General features: G+C 34.0%; 3 protein-coding genes across 3 annotated transcripts; all 3 read left to right on the top strand.

Moving 5' to 3' along the window:
• The first annotated feature begins 325 nt into the window (after nucleotides 1-325).
• Nucleotides 326-3,512, top strand: LOC143627141 (uncharacterized). Its single transcript, XM_077097032.1, has 13 exons — nucleotides 326-422; nucleotides 504-621; nucleotides 710-788; nucleotides 1,457-1,532; nucleotides 1,608-1,691; nucleotides 1,796-1,900; nucleotides 1,975-2,055; nucleotides 2,132-2,196; nucleotides 2,428-2,497; nucleotides 2,680-2,757; nucleotides 2,843-2,940; nucleotides 3,020-3,155; nucleotides 3,243-3,512. The coding sequence occupies exons 1-13, from the start codon at nucleotides 363-365 to the stop codon at nucleotides 3,387-3,389; spliced, it is 1,197 nt and encodes a 398-aa protein (XP_076953147.1). The 5' UTR covers nucleotides 326-362; the 3' UTR covers nucleotides 3,390-3,512.
• A 128-nt stretch (nucleotides 3,513-3,640) lies between these two features.
• LOC143627143 (acid beta-fructofuranosidase 2, vacuolar-like) lies at nucleotides 3,641-7,487 on the top strand. Its single transcript, XM_077097033.1, has 7 exons — nucleotides 3,641-4,511; nucleotides 5,028-5,036; nucleotides 5,131-5,984; nucleotides 6,136-6,297; nucleotides 6,421-6,659; nucleotides 6,805-6,892; nucleotides 7,001-7,487. Exons 1-7 carry the CDS (start codon nucleotides 4,121-4,123, stop codon nucleotides 7,274-7,276), a joined length of 2,019 nt encoding a protein of 672 aa, XP_076953148.1. The 5' UTR covers nucleotides 3,641-4,120; the 3' UTR covers nucleotides 7,277-7,487.
• Nucleotides 7,488-12,779: 5,292 nt separating this feature from the next.
• On the top strand, nucleotides 12,780-17,855 carry LOC143627140 (monocopper oxidase-like protein SKU5). The gene is made up of 9 exons (XM_077097031.1): nucleotides 12,780-12,932; nucleotides 13,855-13,964; nucleotides 14,406-14,676; nucleotides 14,774-14,912; nucleotides 14,993-15,359; nucleotides 16,181-16,546; nucleotides 17,132-17,210; nucleotides 17,292-17,491; nucleotides 17,578-17,855. The coding sequence occupies exons 1-9, from the start codon at nucleotides 12,783-12,785 to the stop codon at nucleotides 17,666-17,668; spliced, it is 1,773 nt and encodes a 590-aa protein (XP_076953146.1). The 5' UTR covers nucleotides 12,780-12,782; the 3' UTR covers nucleotides 17,669-17,855.
• Nucleotides 17,856-19,190: the final 1,335 nt, after the last annotated feature.

Here is a 19,190-nt window from a genome sequence, read left to right as displayed (position 1 = left end):
GGAGAGTAAGATGTAGACAGTTTTACATCTACCTCATAGTGATATAGATGCTGCTTTCGGTGAGACCTCCGGCTCGATAGTAGTTTTGCATCAAGCCTTGGACATAAGGCACAAAACACTTAATCATCGGGACATCGGCTGATTGGTGCATGTACCCTTGTCTTTCGGCTATCAACGCCACCACATGATGCCTGATTAACCTTCCGTCACTTTTAACGTTATTTTCACGAGATTAGTAAAACAATTTCACTCTTGCCGAGCTGGGAAGATTAAAAAAAAAAAAAACACTTGTATATCATAATATCAGCATCATCTTCCCGAAACTCCACACCTACTATCATCACTTACTTGCAGATAAAAAAATGTCAGTTACTTCATTCCACACTGCTTCTTCACTCACATCTTCTTCCATTCTCCTTAAGGTAATCAATAATCATCCACTACAATTATTACACTATATATAATAATATACTTCTAGTTGACTGTTGTTAATTGATCACCAGAATGACCGAATAACAACACGGTTGCCGGTTCGATCCGTATTCGTCAGTTATCGCAGATCATCCTGCAGTACTCAAATCCGAGCTTCGTACACTGATTACTCTGCTTCACCTAACACCGGTAGATTTAATTTAGGTTTTATTTGTTTAATTAATTTGTGGATTTAGGTGTGCTAGTTAGTTAGTTAATTGATGTGGTTAATTTGTAGGTGGAAGGACTGAATTAGATGCTTTGTCACAGTACAGTGAAGTCGTTCCGGATACCGTCGTCTTCGATGATTTCGAGAGGTTCGATTATGATTCCTTTGTGGATTTGAAAGTTTTTGTGTAAACGAGGCGAACTGATCCTGAGCTCGTTAAGGCTCGAGCTCAGCCTTAACGAGTCGGCCGCTGGGGTACCGACTAGTGATTAACGGGATTAATCGGATTGGAATTTTTTATGTAATATTTCAAAGTATAAATATTCAAATACTTTAAAGATTATGACCGGTTTTGACTCAAATTTGACCAATTTGGACCGATTTTGATCAATTTTGACCGATTTCACAAGTTTGACCGACTAGTCCGACTAGGTGAAATTTAATCGGTAACTCACGAATTAGTGAATAACCAATCCCGATTTGTACAAGCATGTATATTTTTATAATTATATACGTCTATATTTATAATTATATATTTTATGTATAATATAACATGCATTACTTAATTATTTTATCATAATTTTATGCATAATAATAGTTATTATATAAATACATCAAACAAAAAGTATATACATAAAAAGCTCGTTTAGGCTCGCGAGCCAGCTCAAGCTTGATATGTGAAGCTCGGGCTTGTTTAAGCTTGGCTCAGTTCAAGATTTTAACAAGCCGATCTCAAGTAATCACAAGCGGCTCGGCTTGTTTACACCCTTAGTTTTGTGGACATAACTTTGTGTTGATCAAAGTAAGCATTTTTAGGTTTCCTCCAACTGCTGGCACTGTTAGTTCATCTCTTCTGTTAGGGATTTGCAGCCTCCCTGATACAGCTTTTAGGGTAAGCAGATTGTATAGGTTTGCATGAATTTGTATAAACATGTCTTCAATTTGTAAGGCTTCCTTATAATTGTAGGGTGCTGTGGATACTGCATTGGCAGTTAAGGAGTGTTATGGTCTAGAGACACCGAATGCTCGGATGACATGTTTTGTTAATAAGGTAAGACTGTTTTCTGTTGATAGTATGCATTCATAATCATACAGTTGGTTGACTGTATCTATTGAATGTTTATGACTAAAAATTGGCAAATAAATAAATAATAGGCTTTAGTAAACGTTGGTGGTGAGCTAACAAAGTTAGTGCCTGGTCGTGTTTCAACTGAAGTGGATGCCCGCCTTGCTTATGACACACATGCCATTGTTAGAAAGGTATAACTTCGTATATTGCAATGTCAGTATTTACAATATTGCTATCAAATTATTATGATTCTACTGATTTGCAGGTGGAAAACCTGTTGCAATTGTACAATAGTATTGATGTCCCTGCAGAACGTTTGTTATTCAAAATTCCTGCAACTTGGCAAGTGAGTACACAAGATATTATGTTATGATGTTGTTAAGAGAATCATTCGGTGTATATAACATAATTGTTTTCTTCAGGGAATTGAGGCTGCAAGATTGTTGGAATCTGAAGGCATACAAACACATATGACCTTTGTCTACAGGTATGAATGAAACTATGAAAGTGATCACAAAACTCAATACTAAGTATAAACCACTATAAAAGGGTTAATAGTAAGATATAAGATTCATAATTTTGGACTACCTGCATTCTGCATGATACTAAGATATAAGATTACAAGGGGAGAAACTTAAAAAAAGCAAGAAAGTAGGTGTTACCTGCATATGGTGACTATGGTCAATGCTAACTTGTTGACCACTTTGTGCTTCTTCAGTTTTTGTCAAGCTGCAGCTGCTGCTCAAGCTGGTGCTTCTGTTATTCAAGTTTTTGTTGGTCGCCTTAGGGTAATATGCTCTTATTTCGTGTTTAAAAATATTGTTTCAATTTCAGTATTGTGTATGATTACCGGTCTTAACTTTTAGTGCGGTATGAAATGGGCCATGTCATTTCGTGAAACAAAACCCAAACTGACCCGTTATAAGTTAACGGGAATAAGTCATCTGACCCTAATTTCTCACATTGTCAGGACTGGGCCCGCAACCACAGTGGTGATCCTGAAATAGAAGCCGCTCTTAAAAGAGGAGAAGACCCGGGCTTGGCGTTGGTTAGTCTCATATCCTGCTATTTTAGCTATTTTTTTAAAAATTCTTTTTCTAAATTTTCATTAAGATATGTTTTTTTTCTTGCAGGTTACAAAAGCTTACAATTATATTCACAAATACGGGCATAAATCAAAGTTGATGGTTGCATCAGTCCGAAACAAGCAGGACGTTTTCAATGTTTTAGGTTACATCCTATTTGTCGCCCATTAAAAAATATTCTGGCCCGATAAATGATCATTCATCATTGGCTACTAAATTATGCAGGGTTGACTATATTATCACTCCTTTGAAGATATTACAGGCACTTAAGGAATCTGTGACTCCCGATGACGATAAGTATACATTTGTGAAAAGATTATCCTCACAATCAGCTGCTGCATATAACTTCACCGATGAAGAGGTATTTTGAAATGTTATATATTACACTAAATGAAAAAACTAATATTAATATATTTATAATCGAATAATGTTTGTGTTGTACTTGCAGCTGGTAAAGTGGGACCAGTTGAGCTTTGCTTCGGGTGTGGGGCCCGCGGCTTTGGAACTCCTTACATCCGGGATGGATGGTTATTCTAACCAAGCGAAGAGGGTGGAAGAGCTGTTTGGAAAAATATGGCCACCACCAAACGTTTGAATACGAAGTTTTCCGACTCATCCACGTATGTTGTTTATGCTTTGTAACCCTTGTTTGAAAACATCTCGTATGTTGTCATTTAGGAGGTTGTCATAATGTTAAGAACCTTGATCAAATCAACTTGTTTCGTGAGACCACGTTAATGTGTAATTTAGAATGATGTTTTCGATATAATAATTACCTGTTTGATGTTAACCTTCGGGCGAACGTTAACTTTGTTATGTTGGATACGTCTAAATGTAAATACAAGTTTCGGTTTGAACATAATGACTTGATGCATAGCGGAAGTAGATCTAACAAAGAAATTCCGATATAATTTCTAATGTCTTCGACCGCTTTTTATACGGTAGATATAAATGTGTGACGTTTTCGTCCTTTACTTATAGACCCCGTAACTTCATAGTGTAAATTTTGCCATTTCGAGCTCATCTGCTTGTGTTTAGTTGATCCAAGTATGAGTCTTTTAACACATGGATGACATTTGTAAATTAAATTTCTATCTATAGCTTGTTTGAAAAAAATTGAACACTGATTCAACATGTATAAAAATAGAAGGCAAGTGTCCTAAACACATTTAAACATATTGTTATGTGTTCTTTATTTTCTCTTTACCACACACCTTTTTAATTGTCCTTATATTTCTCCTACACTCTTTATTCTCAATTCACAAAAATTACTATACAAGTAACCAAAACTCAACCAAACTAACAACCACAATAAACATTTACCCAATGAGACCCCAAACATCACCCGATGTCGAAAACCCGACTCGCGCACCCCTTCTCGACACTGACTATGGCTATGTCCCGGCCCTAGACGCAAGTGATCAACCGTCTCAACCTCAAGAAACCAACCGACAACCGAGTAAGCCTGTTCTCCTTTTGATATCCGGGTTGTTGGCCATTGGCTTGTTGGTGGCTTTGATAGTTGGAAATGTGCATATTGAAACTCATGATAATAATGACGCACCATTGCCCGAAAGGAGGGATCCAACCGAACAAGGCGTTTCTAAAAAGTCGTTTGGGTTACCGGTCGATACGCCTTCGTTTTCATGGACCGGCGACATGTTGAGTTGGCAAGCTCCCGTGTTTCATTTTACTCCTGGAAAGAATTGGATGAACGGTATGAATGTCAATGACATTATGTCATGATTCACAAAATATTAAGGGAATACAGTAAACTTGTTAAATTTATCTTACACATAAAACTAGTGTGGTTGATTTTGGACTCAAACCAAATCAAAAACCGATAATTCACTATTGGGTTTTTGAAAACATTTATGTTTCGCTTTTTCTTTTTGTAACTTTCGGTTCAGTAGTCGTTTTTTTGGTATTTTGATTGGGCTGCAAAAGAAAACATTTATGTTTCGATTTTAGGCCTATTTTTTTTCTAAAATTAAGAATGAAAATTCATAAATTTGGTTTCAAATTGGTTTTTTTGCTTTACGAGGACATAAAACAAAACTGTCAGTTTTCTTTTGAGTTTGGTTATTTCGGTTGCATATCCGTTTCTTCAGTTGCATGTCATATCATACATGAAACAATACTGATTTTTTTTATTTTTCTGTATTTCTTCTTATTATATGGTGAACCGGCAATGTGTTTTGATGGTGGAAATTTGTGCTTTATATTCTTGCAGATCCAAATGGTAAGTTCATCAATTGTAATTAAATTATATTATATTATTATTAATTAATTAATTTGATTTTTGTGGGTTAATATATTTTTTAACTATATTATAGGTCCGGTATATTACATGGGATGGTACCATTTATTTTATCAATACAGCTCAGCGGCCCCGGTGTGGGGTCTAATCGTATGGGGTCATGCAGTATCGCGAGACATGGTTCATTGGCGACACCTACCAATTACAATGGACACCGACAAATGGTACGATGTGAATGGTGTATGGACCGGGTCAACAACCATTCTTCCAAATAATGAACTTGTTGTACTCTACACCGGTTCAACTAATGAATCGATTCAGGTTCAAAACCTAGCATACCCGGCCAACCCATCTGACCCACTCCTTGTGAACTGGGTCAAGGACCCCGCAAACCCGGTCTTGTTACCACCAAAGGGGATCCACGTAAAGGACTTCCGTGACCCCACCACGGCCTGGCTCACACCTCAAGGCAAGTGGCGTATGGTGATTGGATCAAAAGTAAATAAAACCGGAATCGCGTTAGTGTACGATACCAAGGATTTCAAAAGTTATGAGCTTCTAGACACGTGGCTTCACGAAGTGAAGGGTACAGGAATGTGGGAATGTGTTGACTTTTTTCCAGTTTCGAAAAATGATACCGGTCTTGATACCGGGGTTATCGGACCCGGTATAAAACATGTTCTTAAAGCTAGCATGGATGATGATAGATGTGATTATTATGCAATTGGAGATTATAACACGAAAACCGGAAAATGGGTCCCGGATAATCCAAAAATAGACGTTGGAATTGGTTTAAGATATGATTATGGGATTTACTATGCGTCGAAAACGTTCTTTGACCAAAAAAAAAATCGAAGGATTTTATGGAGTTGGATCAAGGAGACCGATAGCGAAAGCTCGGATATCAAGAAGGGTTGGGCTTCCCTTATGGTAAAAAAATATATATCCTTTCAAATGAACAACGTTAATATCTTGGGCTTAACCCCAAAAATACATACCATATATATTCTTTCAATATTCAATTGGGCTTCTTATTGCTAAATTTTGGGCTTCTTATTCTTAATATTGGGCTATGTTTTAGGCGGTTCCAAGAACGGTTGCGCTAGATCCATTAACCGGTACCAATTTGCTTCAATGGCCCATTGAAGAGTTGGATAAACTTAGGTCCAATCTTAATGAGTTCAATGAGGTTAAATTAGAGCCCGGATCACTTGTTCCACTTAATGTGGGCTCAACATCTCAGGTATGTTATAAATCTTTAACCCAACTCAACCATTAAGTATGGGCCAGTCTTTTGTATTTGTATAAGAAAATGTATTATTTTGTATCTGAAAAGTAACTTATAGATGAATTATCTTATTGATAGGTTGATATAATGGTCGAGTTCGAGTTGGACAAGAAGATTACCAAAAGTTTACCCAGCAAAGGCTCTGTCCCATATAATTGTGCGGGTCACGGTGGAGCTGGTGTGAGAGATGCACTAGGTCCATTTGGTTTGTTGCTTCTTGCAAACAAGAACTTAACTGAACACACGCCGGCTTACTTTTACATTGTCAAAGACAAACATGGCGATTTTGATACATTCTTTTGCATAGACCAATCAAGGTATTGTTTTTTATTATTTACTTAACTCTAGGCGTTTTGCGTGTGCATCAATGATCAATTGGTGCACATCCCACACAAATGGAACATATGGGGGTTTCTAGTGTCATTGTTTTACTTATTGTTGGTTAATGTTGTTTTTGGTTAGATCTTCCATTGCAAAGGACGTCGATAAGTCGATTTATGGTAGCACGGTCCCCGTTCTTAAAGGGGAAAAACTATCCATGAGAATTTTGGTAAATTTTGTTTTATAAGTAGATTATGCTACTCCTACTTAGAAATGAGAACCTTTAACAAAACAAGCTTTTCAAAGCTCAATCTACTAATGTTGAGGCATTCGCTAGGTGGATCATTCGATAGTCGAAGGCTACGCACAAGGAGGAAGAACATGCATTACCTCACGTGTTTATCCAACAGAAGCGATCAACGATGATGCTCAACTATTCTTATTCAACAATGCCACTAAGCTTACCGTGAAAGCTTCGCTCAAGGTATGGCAAATGGGCATCACGTCAAAGAATGAGAACGGATGGGCTTGGATCGGCCCGACACTTATCTTACTAGCTGTCTTTCTCTTTGTGGCATGGACATGGCAAAATCAGAGAAAGAACCGGTCCTAAGTTTGAACAAAAATGGCCCGACCCAAACTCGGGCCCTTAGCCCGTATGGTATTGCGTTCGGGCTTCCGGCAATAATAAGTTGAAAAGACTCCACAAAATAAGATTATGAAATAGACGGACTGCGGATGGCTAGTTTGGGCCCATCAAGAGATGTGGGCCTGAGGTTGATGTTGAGTAGATCATTAAAGGGTCGTCTTTCTTTTACTTTGGGCTATCCTGACCCATATGATCTAACCCAATACTTTTTGTAGACATTTGGTGAATTTATTATGTTTATATTCATGTTAAATATCCTCTATGGTTAATGATGATGGTAAAAAGATATAAACACATATTAGCAAACTAATTTAGCTAAAGGAAAAAGTATTTACATACATACACACATACACTCACATTTCACATAGGGCTCGACTAAAGTATTTTTTTTTATATGTTTCATGTGTTCATTATGCTTATGACAATCAAATGCCACAAGTTTATTGAACAGTTTTGTAAAATGGCAAAGTGAAAAAATCACGAGTCCATTGACCTTTATCATATGCCATACTTTCAAGTCTCAATTCTGACAACAAACATCTTTATATTATAATTTGGTTGATTTAGAATGTATTTTTATTTTTTATATTAATAAATGTTGCTCTTAAAGAATAACTCATGTGGATACACAAGCTCAATGGTCGATGAATGAACCCATCATAGTGTGTGCCCAAGATTTGATAAATAAAAACTGCAAGAAAAATTCAGAAATGTTCCATGGTCGATGCACAGATCAATGATATCACAACCACACACCAAGCACGACGTGAATGTCACTGTCAAGCTATACATCTACATGATGAATAGTTAAGCTATAGATAAATAAGCTTTATATGTTAAGCATTCATGTCACACGTTACTACTTATAGGTTAAGTGTTTATGTTACACAACAAACACAACCAATGTCAAGGTCAAACCGTACATTTAAACACACACACACACATATATATACATATATTATGAGTATCATTACAGAACTGTAAAATTATTTAAGAACTTATCTTTATATGTTGAGTGTTCTTGCTACACATTATTACTTACATACATAGTCCTAAGAATGTGAAGCAAATTATAGCATTCACTTTATTTCCGCAATTATTATATGAGAATTCAACTAAAGTTCTTTCGCAAATCATGAACAAAAAAGAATAAGACATGTCAATATGTCATGTAAGAATATGAGAAGCAACAAACAAACAAATGTGTCGGTTGCAAATTAATTATTTGTGAATGGGAATTGAATGCTAATGAAGTCGAGTATAGTACATGATTTTAGATCAAGCATCTAGATAATATTATTTTTATTTAGAAAATTTCACCTGATTGGCTGATCGTGATATAATAATATCCTAGTCATTTTCCAAAACAGGACACGTAATGTTGTAATGTGTAATGTTTAAGTTTCCATCAAAACGTTTTCTAAATGTTTGTTTTAAAGAAACAGTTAAAATGCAATTCATTCTCACACCATGTTATATTTTTTAGCGGCTAATTTGGATCATTGAGATTTCACTAACTTATCTGTTCCTCTCTATTCTTGGAGTACCGGAGACGATCCTTAGAGAAAACCCATCATAGATGACTAAGATGAGAAAACCCTGACTCAATCTAAAACTCTCTATTTTCTTATTTTAAGTTTTATCATGGATGAGACTTGAACAAGATCTCCCCATTTCTAAATGAATTCTTTGAGGTGTTTCATCTCAACAACTTGAACCACCATGTTATATTAACAATTAAAATAACAATAACAATTAAAATAACAATAACAATTAAACACAAATATTAAAATAACAATAACAATTAAAATCACAAATATAGATTTTATTTTCACATGTAGTATCAAACATATCCGTTAGAAAAATGTGATTTTTCTTTTTTTACCAATTTTTATGGATATTGTATTACATTCTCAGTTTTTCACTTCCATTTAAAAAAAAACACTATCAAGTATGATATTGTTATGTTTTTTTCACTAAAAATAAGTAATTCTCATTATAATTAGTGTTGAAAAGGTAATGTTACGTTCTTCTACTTTTTTTTATGTTAAAATTTTAATGTTACGTTCTTCTACTTTTTTTTTATGTTAAAATTTGCGTATCTAATATTAAAAAAAATAAATATTTTAAAAAAATTTAGGTGAACAAGAGAAAAAAATTAGGCCTTAATAAAACATAGTTTAATTGTTAATAAAACATAGTTTTATTAATTGAGATTTAATAGTTTAATTGTTAAATAAGCTTACAGAATTATGTTTTAGATTAGACATTATTTTTATTTTTATAGAAATATGTAGAATCAAGGGCCGGCTCTTAAGATGTGTGAGCCGCACTTGGCCGAGTCACATCTTTTTTTGGTGGCCAAAATTATTCTTATTATTATTATTAAAAAAAATAAACTATATATAATATAATTGAATTTGAGAATCTTAAAATTATTGGGCCCGAAGAATGTTTTTATTCATAATTAATTTGGTAAAGAATGTTAGGAGAACAAATCATCGATTAATCGTTGGCTATTAATTTATTTGATTTTATTATTATATTTATTGTTATAACGTTATTTTTGTTTAAAAATTTCAATTTATATATGTTGTTACTCATTAGGTACAAATCTTTTTATTTCGTTCCGGCCGAGTTATATGAATTTCGGACACGGCTTTGAAAAAAATAAAGGTATTTTTATAATTTATTGCTAATGTTCATGCATGTTCAAAAATTTATAATTAAAATAATCTTTTTAAAAGGAATAACTAAAATAATTACCTTCCTATTATTATATCAAACAGCCGTGAATACGGAGTTAAGTATTCATATGATACACGCAAAGGAAGATTAAAAAAAGATTACAAGTTACGAACATTAATTAGGACATAGATTAATGCTGTCAGGTGTACGTTATCTTTTACAACCTTATCATACTAAAGTGCGCGTATTGTGTGGTGTCAATTTTTTGACTGGCTTTGAGCTGTCACTATACCCACATTACCTGCTCTTTCTATAATTTCTTTTCACTCCCCAAGGTTTACATATATACACACTTCCAACACTTAACTATTGAAACGTTTATTTGAACTTTTTTTAGTGATTCTTAGAACGTGCTTACCGGTTAAACCGAGAACTAACAATGTATCTGGTTTACTTACGAGCTGGTTGATATGAAACAAATGATTTGTAAAAATCTGAAAAACTTGATAGAAAACCATTAATGAATGCCTCTTTATGTTGCCTATGAATCAATTTCCTAGACGACATTGGTTGATTGAACCGATTTACTGGAAAATGCGTGGTCTTGATTTGAGTTTAATAAGTTCGTGAGCTTTTGTTGTTAGATGCTCACGACCATGGTCTCTTACTTTTTTGATTTTTTAAACATCTTGATACAATACATATATGGCTATATGTGCAGGCATACCAATACATCATATATATGTTTAAATAAAGTGTCAATTACATATCAGTGTGGTATGTTTCCTTATAACTTACGTTGACAAGTTGACACGTGTACTACATAAATATGTTTTCTTTTCACAAATACACATAATACTTTTATTTAAATATGATACACGTTTATATATGAGGTACACTAGACACAAAACTAGTTTTAAGCAAAGAACTATGAAAACTAGATCAGACATGAAAAAATAACAAGTCTTGAGTGTGTGAGAGAGAAACAGAGATAGTTATATAACCATCTTATGTATCACATTTAAAACAATAGATATAAGTTTATATACCGTTTTCACGATATTTCTCCATTTAGTTTTTCTTCTAAAATAAATTACCTATATCTATTACTCTTTAAAAAATTTCCATGAATAAACTTATTATATTTTATTTGTTTTAGTCACAACAATAATTTTCCAAGTAACAAGTTTACAAGAAATTATTACCTAAGAAACTATAAAGTTCATGGGTCAAATGTGACAATGTTCATAACTTAGTGGATGGTCAATGTAACCTTATATTGTCTTCACATTTTGCTATAGACCCACCCCAAATTACTACAACCACTCTTTTCTCTATGGACACAATAATCATGCATGCCAGCAAAACCAGACCATTTTTTCAGTTTGTTTTTTCTTCTTTTTATATACTGCCAAATGAATAATTATTTTTCTCTGTTTTTATATGGTTTTTTAATAATTATGAATTAAGAAATACATTGATTATTATACTAATCCATTATACATGTTTTAATCTCATAACACAATTCGTAACGCATTTTATCTTTTACCTAAAGTGTATATTAAATGACAACCAGTTGGATCCTACTAATAAAAGTAGTAATTACATAATGAAAGTTAAATGCATGGAAGTATGATAATCGTGTAAGACTTGTATATTTTGTTTCAATTTCCTTCCTTTTGTATGCAATCAATTTTATTTAAAAATATGGTCTAGTGTCAGACAAAGTTTTTTAAACACTTAACGATCTTAAGTTCGAGTCTCGGGGAGCAAAAGAAATTTGTCTTTAAAACAAAATATAATCAATTTACTTGATAACTTTTCATATCACTTTCTAATATATAATAAAAAAATTGATAAATACGATATTGTAAATGAATATTAAGTATTTGAATAGAATGATAATACAAATTTTGTTTTGTTTTTTTCATGAACTAATTTTGTTGAAAATTGTGAAAACCGCATAAGTTTCATTAATATAGTGCTTCAATAATAAAAAACAAAATGAAAAAAAAGTTTATTTTAAAAAATTGTGTTAACATCACATTTAAAAAAAATAAATATAAAACATATAAAAAATATACTTATATTATAGCTAGGGTGTTTAGGGCACTAAACGAAAACCCAAACCAATTCGTGATCCACCTAATCAATGTCAGAAGCCGAGTGCATTAGCTACTTGATGGCATGGGAGCAAGCCAAGTTACCCGATGCAAGCCAGTTCACTAATGCACACACACACAAATCAATTTCACTAACCCAAATTACACCCCAAAGGAGGAAACAGGATGGTAGAGGTGGTGTACTCGTTCCGTACCGATGAAGCCGAAGAGTGCCCCATCAGTGCTCAAACACCCTTATTTTATATAGTAACCAACATAAACACTAATCCAATTCATAAGGTTGTTATTATATTATTAGGTTGTGTTGAGGGGAGGCTTTATCGCCCCTTCAAGTCACTGTCACGTAGAAAACAGAGCTTTAAAGCCCTCCTCCACAAAACCCCGTTGTTTGATGACCCTTATTGGTTTTGAAAAACGTAAATTAATATAAAAATATAAAAACGAGTATTTTAAAGTGAAATTTTATATTATAGCCATAGACAAAAGCGAGCCAGCCAATAAGAAAAGAAATGATTATTATTATTACCATAAAAAGAGCCGTTTGTATATTGTCCCCACCGCACACAAACAAACCCTTTCCATGTGTCTTTCTCACTAAAATAAAACCCCTTTTTCCCCAAAACTGATTCCCATTCATTTCATTTAATCAAATCAAATCAATGGCTACTTATTCTTCTTCTTCTTCATATCTTCTTCTGTGCATCTGCATTACACTCTTAATATCATTCACTTTCGCTGAAGATCCAACTGTTTCATACCAGTTCGAAGTCTCCTACATCACCGCCTCACCTCTCGGCGTTCCGCAGCAGGTATTCTTATTCCTTACTTTCACTAATAAATTAATTAATTTATTAGTTGTTCGGAGATTATTTATTGCTATTTGTGTTTTTTTAATCGGATTTTAGGAACTGCACGCTAAGTGTTCGATGAAATGCTACAGTCGAAGTTTTGCTAAGTGTTAGATTTGATTATTTGGTTTTGAATTTGTCAAGTTAGCTTCAGATCTGGACTCTGTTATTAATCTGCATTAGTGTTATAGAACTCGTTGAGGCGCTAGTATCACGGTATTGAAATTTTATATGTAATTTTTTAAGCTTACATATATAAATAAATATATACTCATACAAACACACATTTTGAAAAGTTTATATACCTTTGCATCTAATATAGTTTTACAAAGTAGTTGTTCGGTTATTTTAGAGTAATTTTGATTGCATTATGTGTCCGATTTTAGGAGCCGCACGATAAGTGTTCGATGAAATGCCACAGTCGAAGTTAAACGAATTGGTGATTGATAAGTGTTGGATTTGATTATTTTGTTTTGGGCTTGTGAAATGTTGAGAGTTTTAGGTTCAGATCTGGAGTGTTCTTACTCTGCATAGTGTTGTAGAACTTTCTAGGCGCTAGCGATTAATCGGATTGAAATTTTGTATGTAGCCTTTTCAAACATATATATATATATATATATATATATTTATACGAAAATTTTCAACGTTTTATATGTAATTTTTCAAACTTATTAATCAGATTGGATTAAAAAGTATAATTTTTCAAATACTTCCAGATATTTTGACCAACTTTTTACCGAAATTCGCTTGGTTTTGACTGGCTTTGACTGATTACTGGTTTGTTGGTTCGATTAGGTGAAATAGAATAGGAAGCGTAGCGATTAATCACTGATCGCGTTTTTTACAACACTGATCTGTATTGATATGGATTTGATTGTTGTAGGTTATTGCTATAAATGGGAAATTTCCAGGTCCTTTTATCAATTCAACTACTAACAACAATGTTGTTGTTAATGTGAGGAACAAATTGGATGAAAACCTTCTGCTCACTTGGTAAGATTTGCTCTAATTCTCAGTGCAATTGTAAATGAGCCGATTCTGAGCTTGGCTCGATTTGACTTACGAGAGCTCGAGCTTGGCTCGTGCATAGTTTTTTTCAAACTCGGACTTGGCTCTTAATTTAAAAATCTATACACGTCTTTAATTATTTATATATTTTGAGAAAAACCTTAAACGAGTCTGAGCTTGGTTCAAGCTTGTGTCGAGCCTCAGCGAGCTTCCCATACAAGGATCAAGCTCGATAACTATTCGAGCGTTATTTGATGCTCTGGCTCAGTTCGAGCTTGAAAAATCTCGTCTTGTTTCGAGCTTTTATCGATCCGACCTTGAGTAGCTTGCCAGCGGCTCAGCTCGTTTGCACCCCTAGTCCTCACTAATCCATATTAATAGCGGTACATTGGATAATCCAATTGATGTATATGTTGATTGAAACAGGGCTGGTATACAGCAAAAGAGGAGTTCTTGGCAAGATGGTGTTCTTGGAACCAATTGTCCAATTCCCCCAAAGTGGAACTGGACTTACAACTTTCAAGTTAAAGATCAAATTGGAAGCTACTTCTACTTCCCCTCGCTCAATTTCCAACGGGCTTCGGGTGGGTTTGGTAGCTTTATTATCAACCCGAGATCCGTCATTCCCATCCCATTTGATACCCCGGCTGGTGATATTACAATCTTGATTGGTGACTGGTACATAAGGAACCACACAGTAGGTGTTCGATGAGATGCCGCAATGAATATTTTCATTATTTTTTTTTTGTGAATTGTGGATTGAATATTCGAACCCAAAACCTTTGGTTTTGTAGGCTTTAAGAAAGGCGCTTGATGATGGACATGCTCTTGGAATGCCTGATGGCGTTCTTATTAATGGAAAAGGACCGTACAGATACAATGACACACTTGTTCCTGATGGAATTGATCACGAAACCATTAATGTTGAACCTGGTAAGCTAATAATCGAAATATCATTCTTATTAGTCTTCGTGTGTTTTCAGTTCTGAAAGATTGTTATAATATATTGGCAGGTAAAACTTATCGCATTCGCGTTAGCAACGTCGGTGTGTCGACTAGTTTGAACTTCAGGATCCAAAACCACAACTTGCTTTTAGCTGAAACAGAGGGGTCGTATACGGTTCAACAAAACTATACTAGTTTAGATATCCATGTGGGACAAACATATTCCTTTTTAATCACCATGGATCAGAATGCAAGCAGTGATTACTACATTGTCGCTAGTGCAAGATTTGTAAACGAGTCCAGGTGGCAACGAGTCACTGGTGTTGGCATCTTGCATTACTCGAATTCTAAAGGAAAAGCTTCTGGCCCGCTTCCAGACCCCCCTCAAGATCAGTATGACAATACTTTCTCCATGAACCAAGCAAGATCCATCAGGTAGATTCACTTCATCAGGCTAAACAAACCGAATGAACACAAACGGGACATGCTCGTTCGTAACTTTAACCAGATAAACGATTGAACATAAAGAGCTAGACGGACGAGGTTTTTTGTTCGTATACGTTCGTTAAGGAAATGGGCATGTTTGTGTTTGTGTTTGTGTTTGTTAATAGTATAAACAAACAGTTCATGAACGCAAACGTACACAAACAAACAAATGTAACTAAAAATATATGATAAAACATAAGCGGGTAAACACTAATTAAAAGTAAATGTGAGCATCTCATTTATTGAGTTTAAAAAGGATCATAAAATTAGACTAAATTGTAATGGGTGATATATAATTTGTATTAAAGTAGGCTAAATTGTAATGGGCAATGAATATATAAATGAACGAAAACAAAAGGAAAACTAACAAACATAAATGAATGTAAACAAATGAGCGTAAATGAACGAACTAAACGAACGTTCATGAACATCTATGAATGAACAAAACTTTTTGTTCATGTTCATTCAATTAACTAAATGTACAAAATTTTCAGTGCATGTGCGTTCTTTTATTAAATAAACGAACTTCTCGCGGAACAGTTCATCGCAAGTTTGGTTCATTTATAGGCCCAAGTTCATGCTAATCTTCTTTTGACCAATATATATTTAATTTATGAAAGTTTATTTATTTTATTTTTGTTTTTTATTATATGAGTATGATTTTACTGAGTTTGTTTTTTCGTTTGTTTTTTTAAATGCTTATCTGATTTTTTAGAATGGATACTATTAGCAAATGGTTGTAAAATCTTGATTTGATGAAACATGTGCAGGTGGAATGTGTCAGCTAGTGGGGCCCGACCGAACCCACAAGGTTCGTTTAGATACGGTTCTATAAACGTGACTGACGTATACATACTGAGAAACATACCACCGGTGACAATCAATGGGAAGAAAAGGGCAACACTAAGTGGGATATCGTTTGTTAATCCCACCACACCAATTAGGCTTGCAGATGAGTTCAAAGTCAAAGGCGCATATAAACTTGACTTTCCTACCGAGCCACTCACGGGACCACCTAAGATGGAAACATCAATTATTAATGGAACATATAGAGGATTTATGGAAGTCATATTGCAAAACAACGAGACCAAGATGCATAGTTATCATATGGATGGATACGCCTTCTTTGTTGTCGGGTATGAGAATATTTAATTATGATGTTTCATATCTGGAGAGTTTTAGGCAGAACACAGTTTTTCATAGAACGTGAAGAACAAAATAAATCATTCATTTTTTCAATCTTAAATGTTTTTAAAATAAAGTGTAATTTTTATACGTCTTTCTTGACATTCAAAAGAAAATATCAACTAGTTTCGTCAAATTCGCATGTGACAGCGTGTATGGGTCGGTTTTGGGCTACAGCCGAACCAAAAACTAAAAATCGGTTTTATTTTTCGGTTCTCAGTTTGGATTCGGTTCGGTTTTACTTAATCAATGGTCCAAAATAATGAATATGGGTCAAAATAATTGGTTCACATTCAAATTAAAAATGGAAATCCATACACTCTGTTCGGTTTTTCTGGGTTTTATTACACTTTTAAATATGAACATGAACAGTATATAAATAAATTAGATGATCTAGGTTTGGCTTTTTTTATTCCAGCTAATAACTTAGTATTTTGTAATGAACCTCTCCTTCCATTATTATTTTCTTATTTTTTTGACTTGAATTGTTTTGTGATCAATTTATTTATCTTAAATGTTATGTTATTTGATCTCAGAATGGGTTATGGTGAGTGGACAAATGACAGCAGGGGAACTTACAATAAGTGGGATGGTATTGCTCGAACCACCACACAGGTATCATCCTTTTCTGTTTGATACAACAGATCTTTTAATCAAATGTTATCACATTTTATCTTACTTGCGTATGTTTTGTAGGTTTATCCCGGGGCATGGACATCAATCTTGATCTCTCTTGATAATGTGGGAGTTTGGAATCTGAGAACCGAAAATCTCGACTCGTGGTATCTTGGTCAAGAAACTTATGTTAGGATTGTCAATCCTGAGAGAAACAACAAAACCGAGTTGCCCATACCCGATAATGCTCTTTTCTGTGGGGCCCTCAGTCATAAGCAAAAGTAAGCATTCGTCTCTTTCTTTCTTCGGGTCAAAGTTTGACTTTTGGAATTCAAGCATACTAATGAAAATTGATAACTTTTTGCAGACCTCAGGATACTTCTTCAGCACTGAAACTGCATGGATCGGTGATGGTGTTGGGCTTGTTAATGGCGGTTTTGAGTGGTCTGGTGCTGTGATTTTAGTTTTTAAGCGATAAATTATATGGTCTAAATGAAAGTATTTATGTGGTTTTATTTATGTTGAGGTAAGTTTATTTTTGTTAATTATTGATTTATCTCGCTACATACCCAGAAATGCTTGTGCTGGTTCTGGGGTTCCATCATTCTTTTATTTTTACTTGATTTATTGTGTAGTTGAAAAGGAATTCGGTGTAAAATATATTCATTTTTAATGGATATTTTGATTATTCTAAGTTACGAATGCTCGTTTTGTTTTTAATGGATATACGTGTACTACTTCTACTTGATTCTTCAAGGCGAGTGGTATATGTATTTAAGACAAATTTGCTCCTCCGTGTAATCAAGCTTCGAGCTTAGGATTTTGTGGTGAATTAATGCTCAAAATACAATGAAGCAAATTATGCAGAATCCCTTGTGAGATGGATAAACACAAAAAGAAAACACTTTCATTCCCTCTTGGAAGCCATTAGAGCTTGTCATTCTCCCATTTTAAAAAGGAGTTTCCAAATTAACCTCATATTTACACTTCTACAATCATGTTTGTGCAATTATGCAGCTAATTAACTTCAGAATTTCATGAATTTTTTTAAGAATATTTATAATTAATCGGTTCTCTGTTAACTATGAAATTCTAATGCTATGACAAAAATGTATTATTCGGATGTTGTAAGTGACTAAGGCATTGCTTTAAACATGGAGTTTTTCAATTACAAGAAAGTCCTTTCTAAAATTACAATTTATGCCCAAAAGTTTTTAACTTTTTCTTAACTAGTCACATTATTCCTACTTGTTTCATTATATATATTACAATTAGCAAGCTTCTTAAGCATATTGGGTTGTACATAGCATATATGTGTTATATGTAATACAATGTAGCAAATTTCTTATGAATATTGGTTTGTACATAGTGCATATGCGGTTGTACATGGCTACTTTTCATATGGATCAAGATTCTTGAATTAGTGAGGCTAATAATGTGGATCAAGATTCAAGAATTAGTGAGGCTAATAAGTTTCGGTTAGAAAAATTTTAATGGGTTGAATAGGTTAGACACCTTAATTGGCTTAAATGAGTTGTTTTTTCTCAAACCGTTTGACACCCCGCTACAACGCGTACGTGAGAATACTAGCTAGTTACTTCTAAATTGTAACTTTTATAAATTTCCATAAATACCATTGCAATTTGCTTATTTGTATATGCATTTCGATATAAATTTCGTTCAAAAAGGAGTTGTGTGTGACAACATACAAGTTAATTTCCTAATTAGCAGATATGTACAAGCATCATTATTGTTCTAACTTTTATTTTCCTTATTCTAAATTTTCTTTTTATTTAAATTCTTAGATTTATTTATGAACTTTTGTTACACACTCTTCTTGAGCTGTTTGTGTTTACGTAAAGATTTTGGTTTTATTTATAAACTTTCAAGGGCTTTAGCCTTTTCGTGTTTTAACGCCCGCACACGTGGTTCAACGTTGACGTTTATTTTTTGTACGGTGTGACTGTCGCAAGTCACGGA

This window comes from Bidens hawaiensis, unplaced genomic scaffold, assembly GCF_021521415.1.
Source record: "Bidens hawaiensis isolate Kalapana, Puna unplaced genomic scaffold, B.hawaiensis_p1.1 tig00004599_1, whole genome shotgun sequence".
Classification (NCBI taxonomy): domain Eukaryota; kingdom Viridiplantae; phylum Streptophyta; class Magnoliopsida; order Asterales; family Asteraceae; genus Bidens; species Bidens hawaiensis.
Note: the sequence above shows the minus strand (reverse complement) of the source record. Positions and strands in the feature narration are given on the sequence as shown.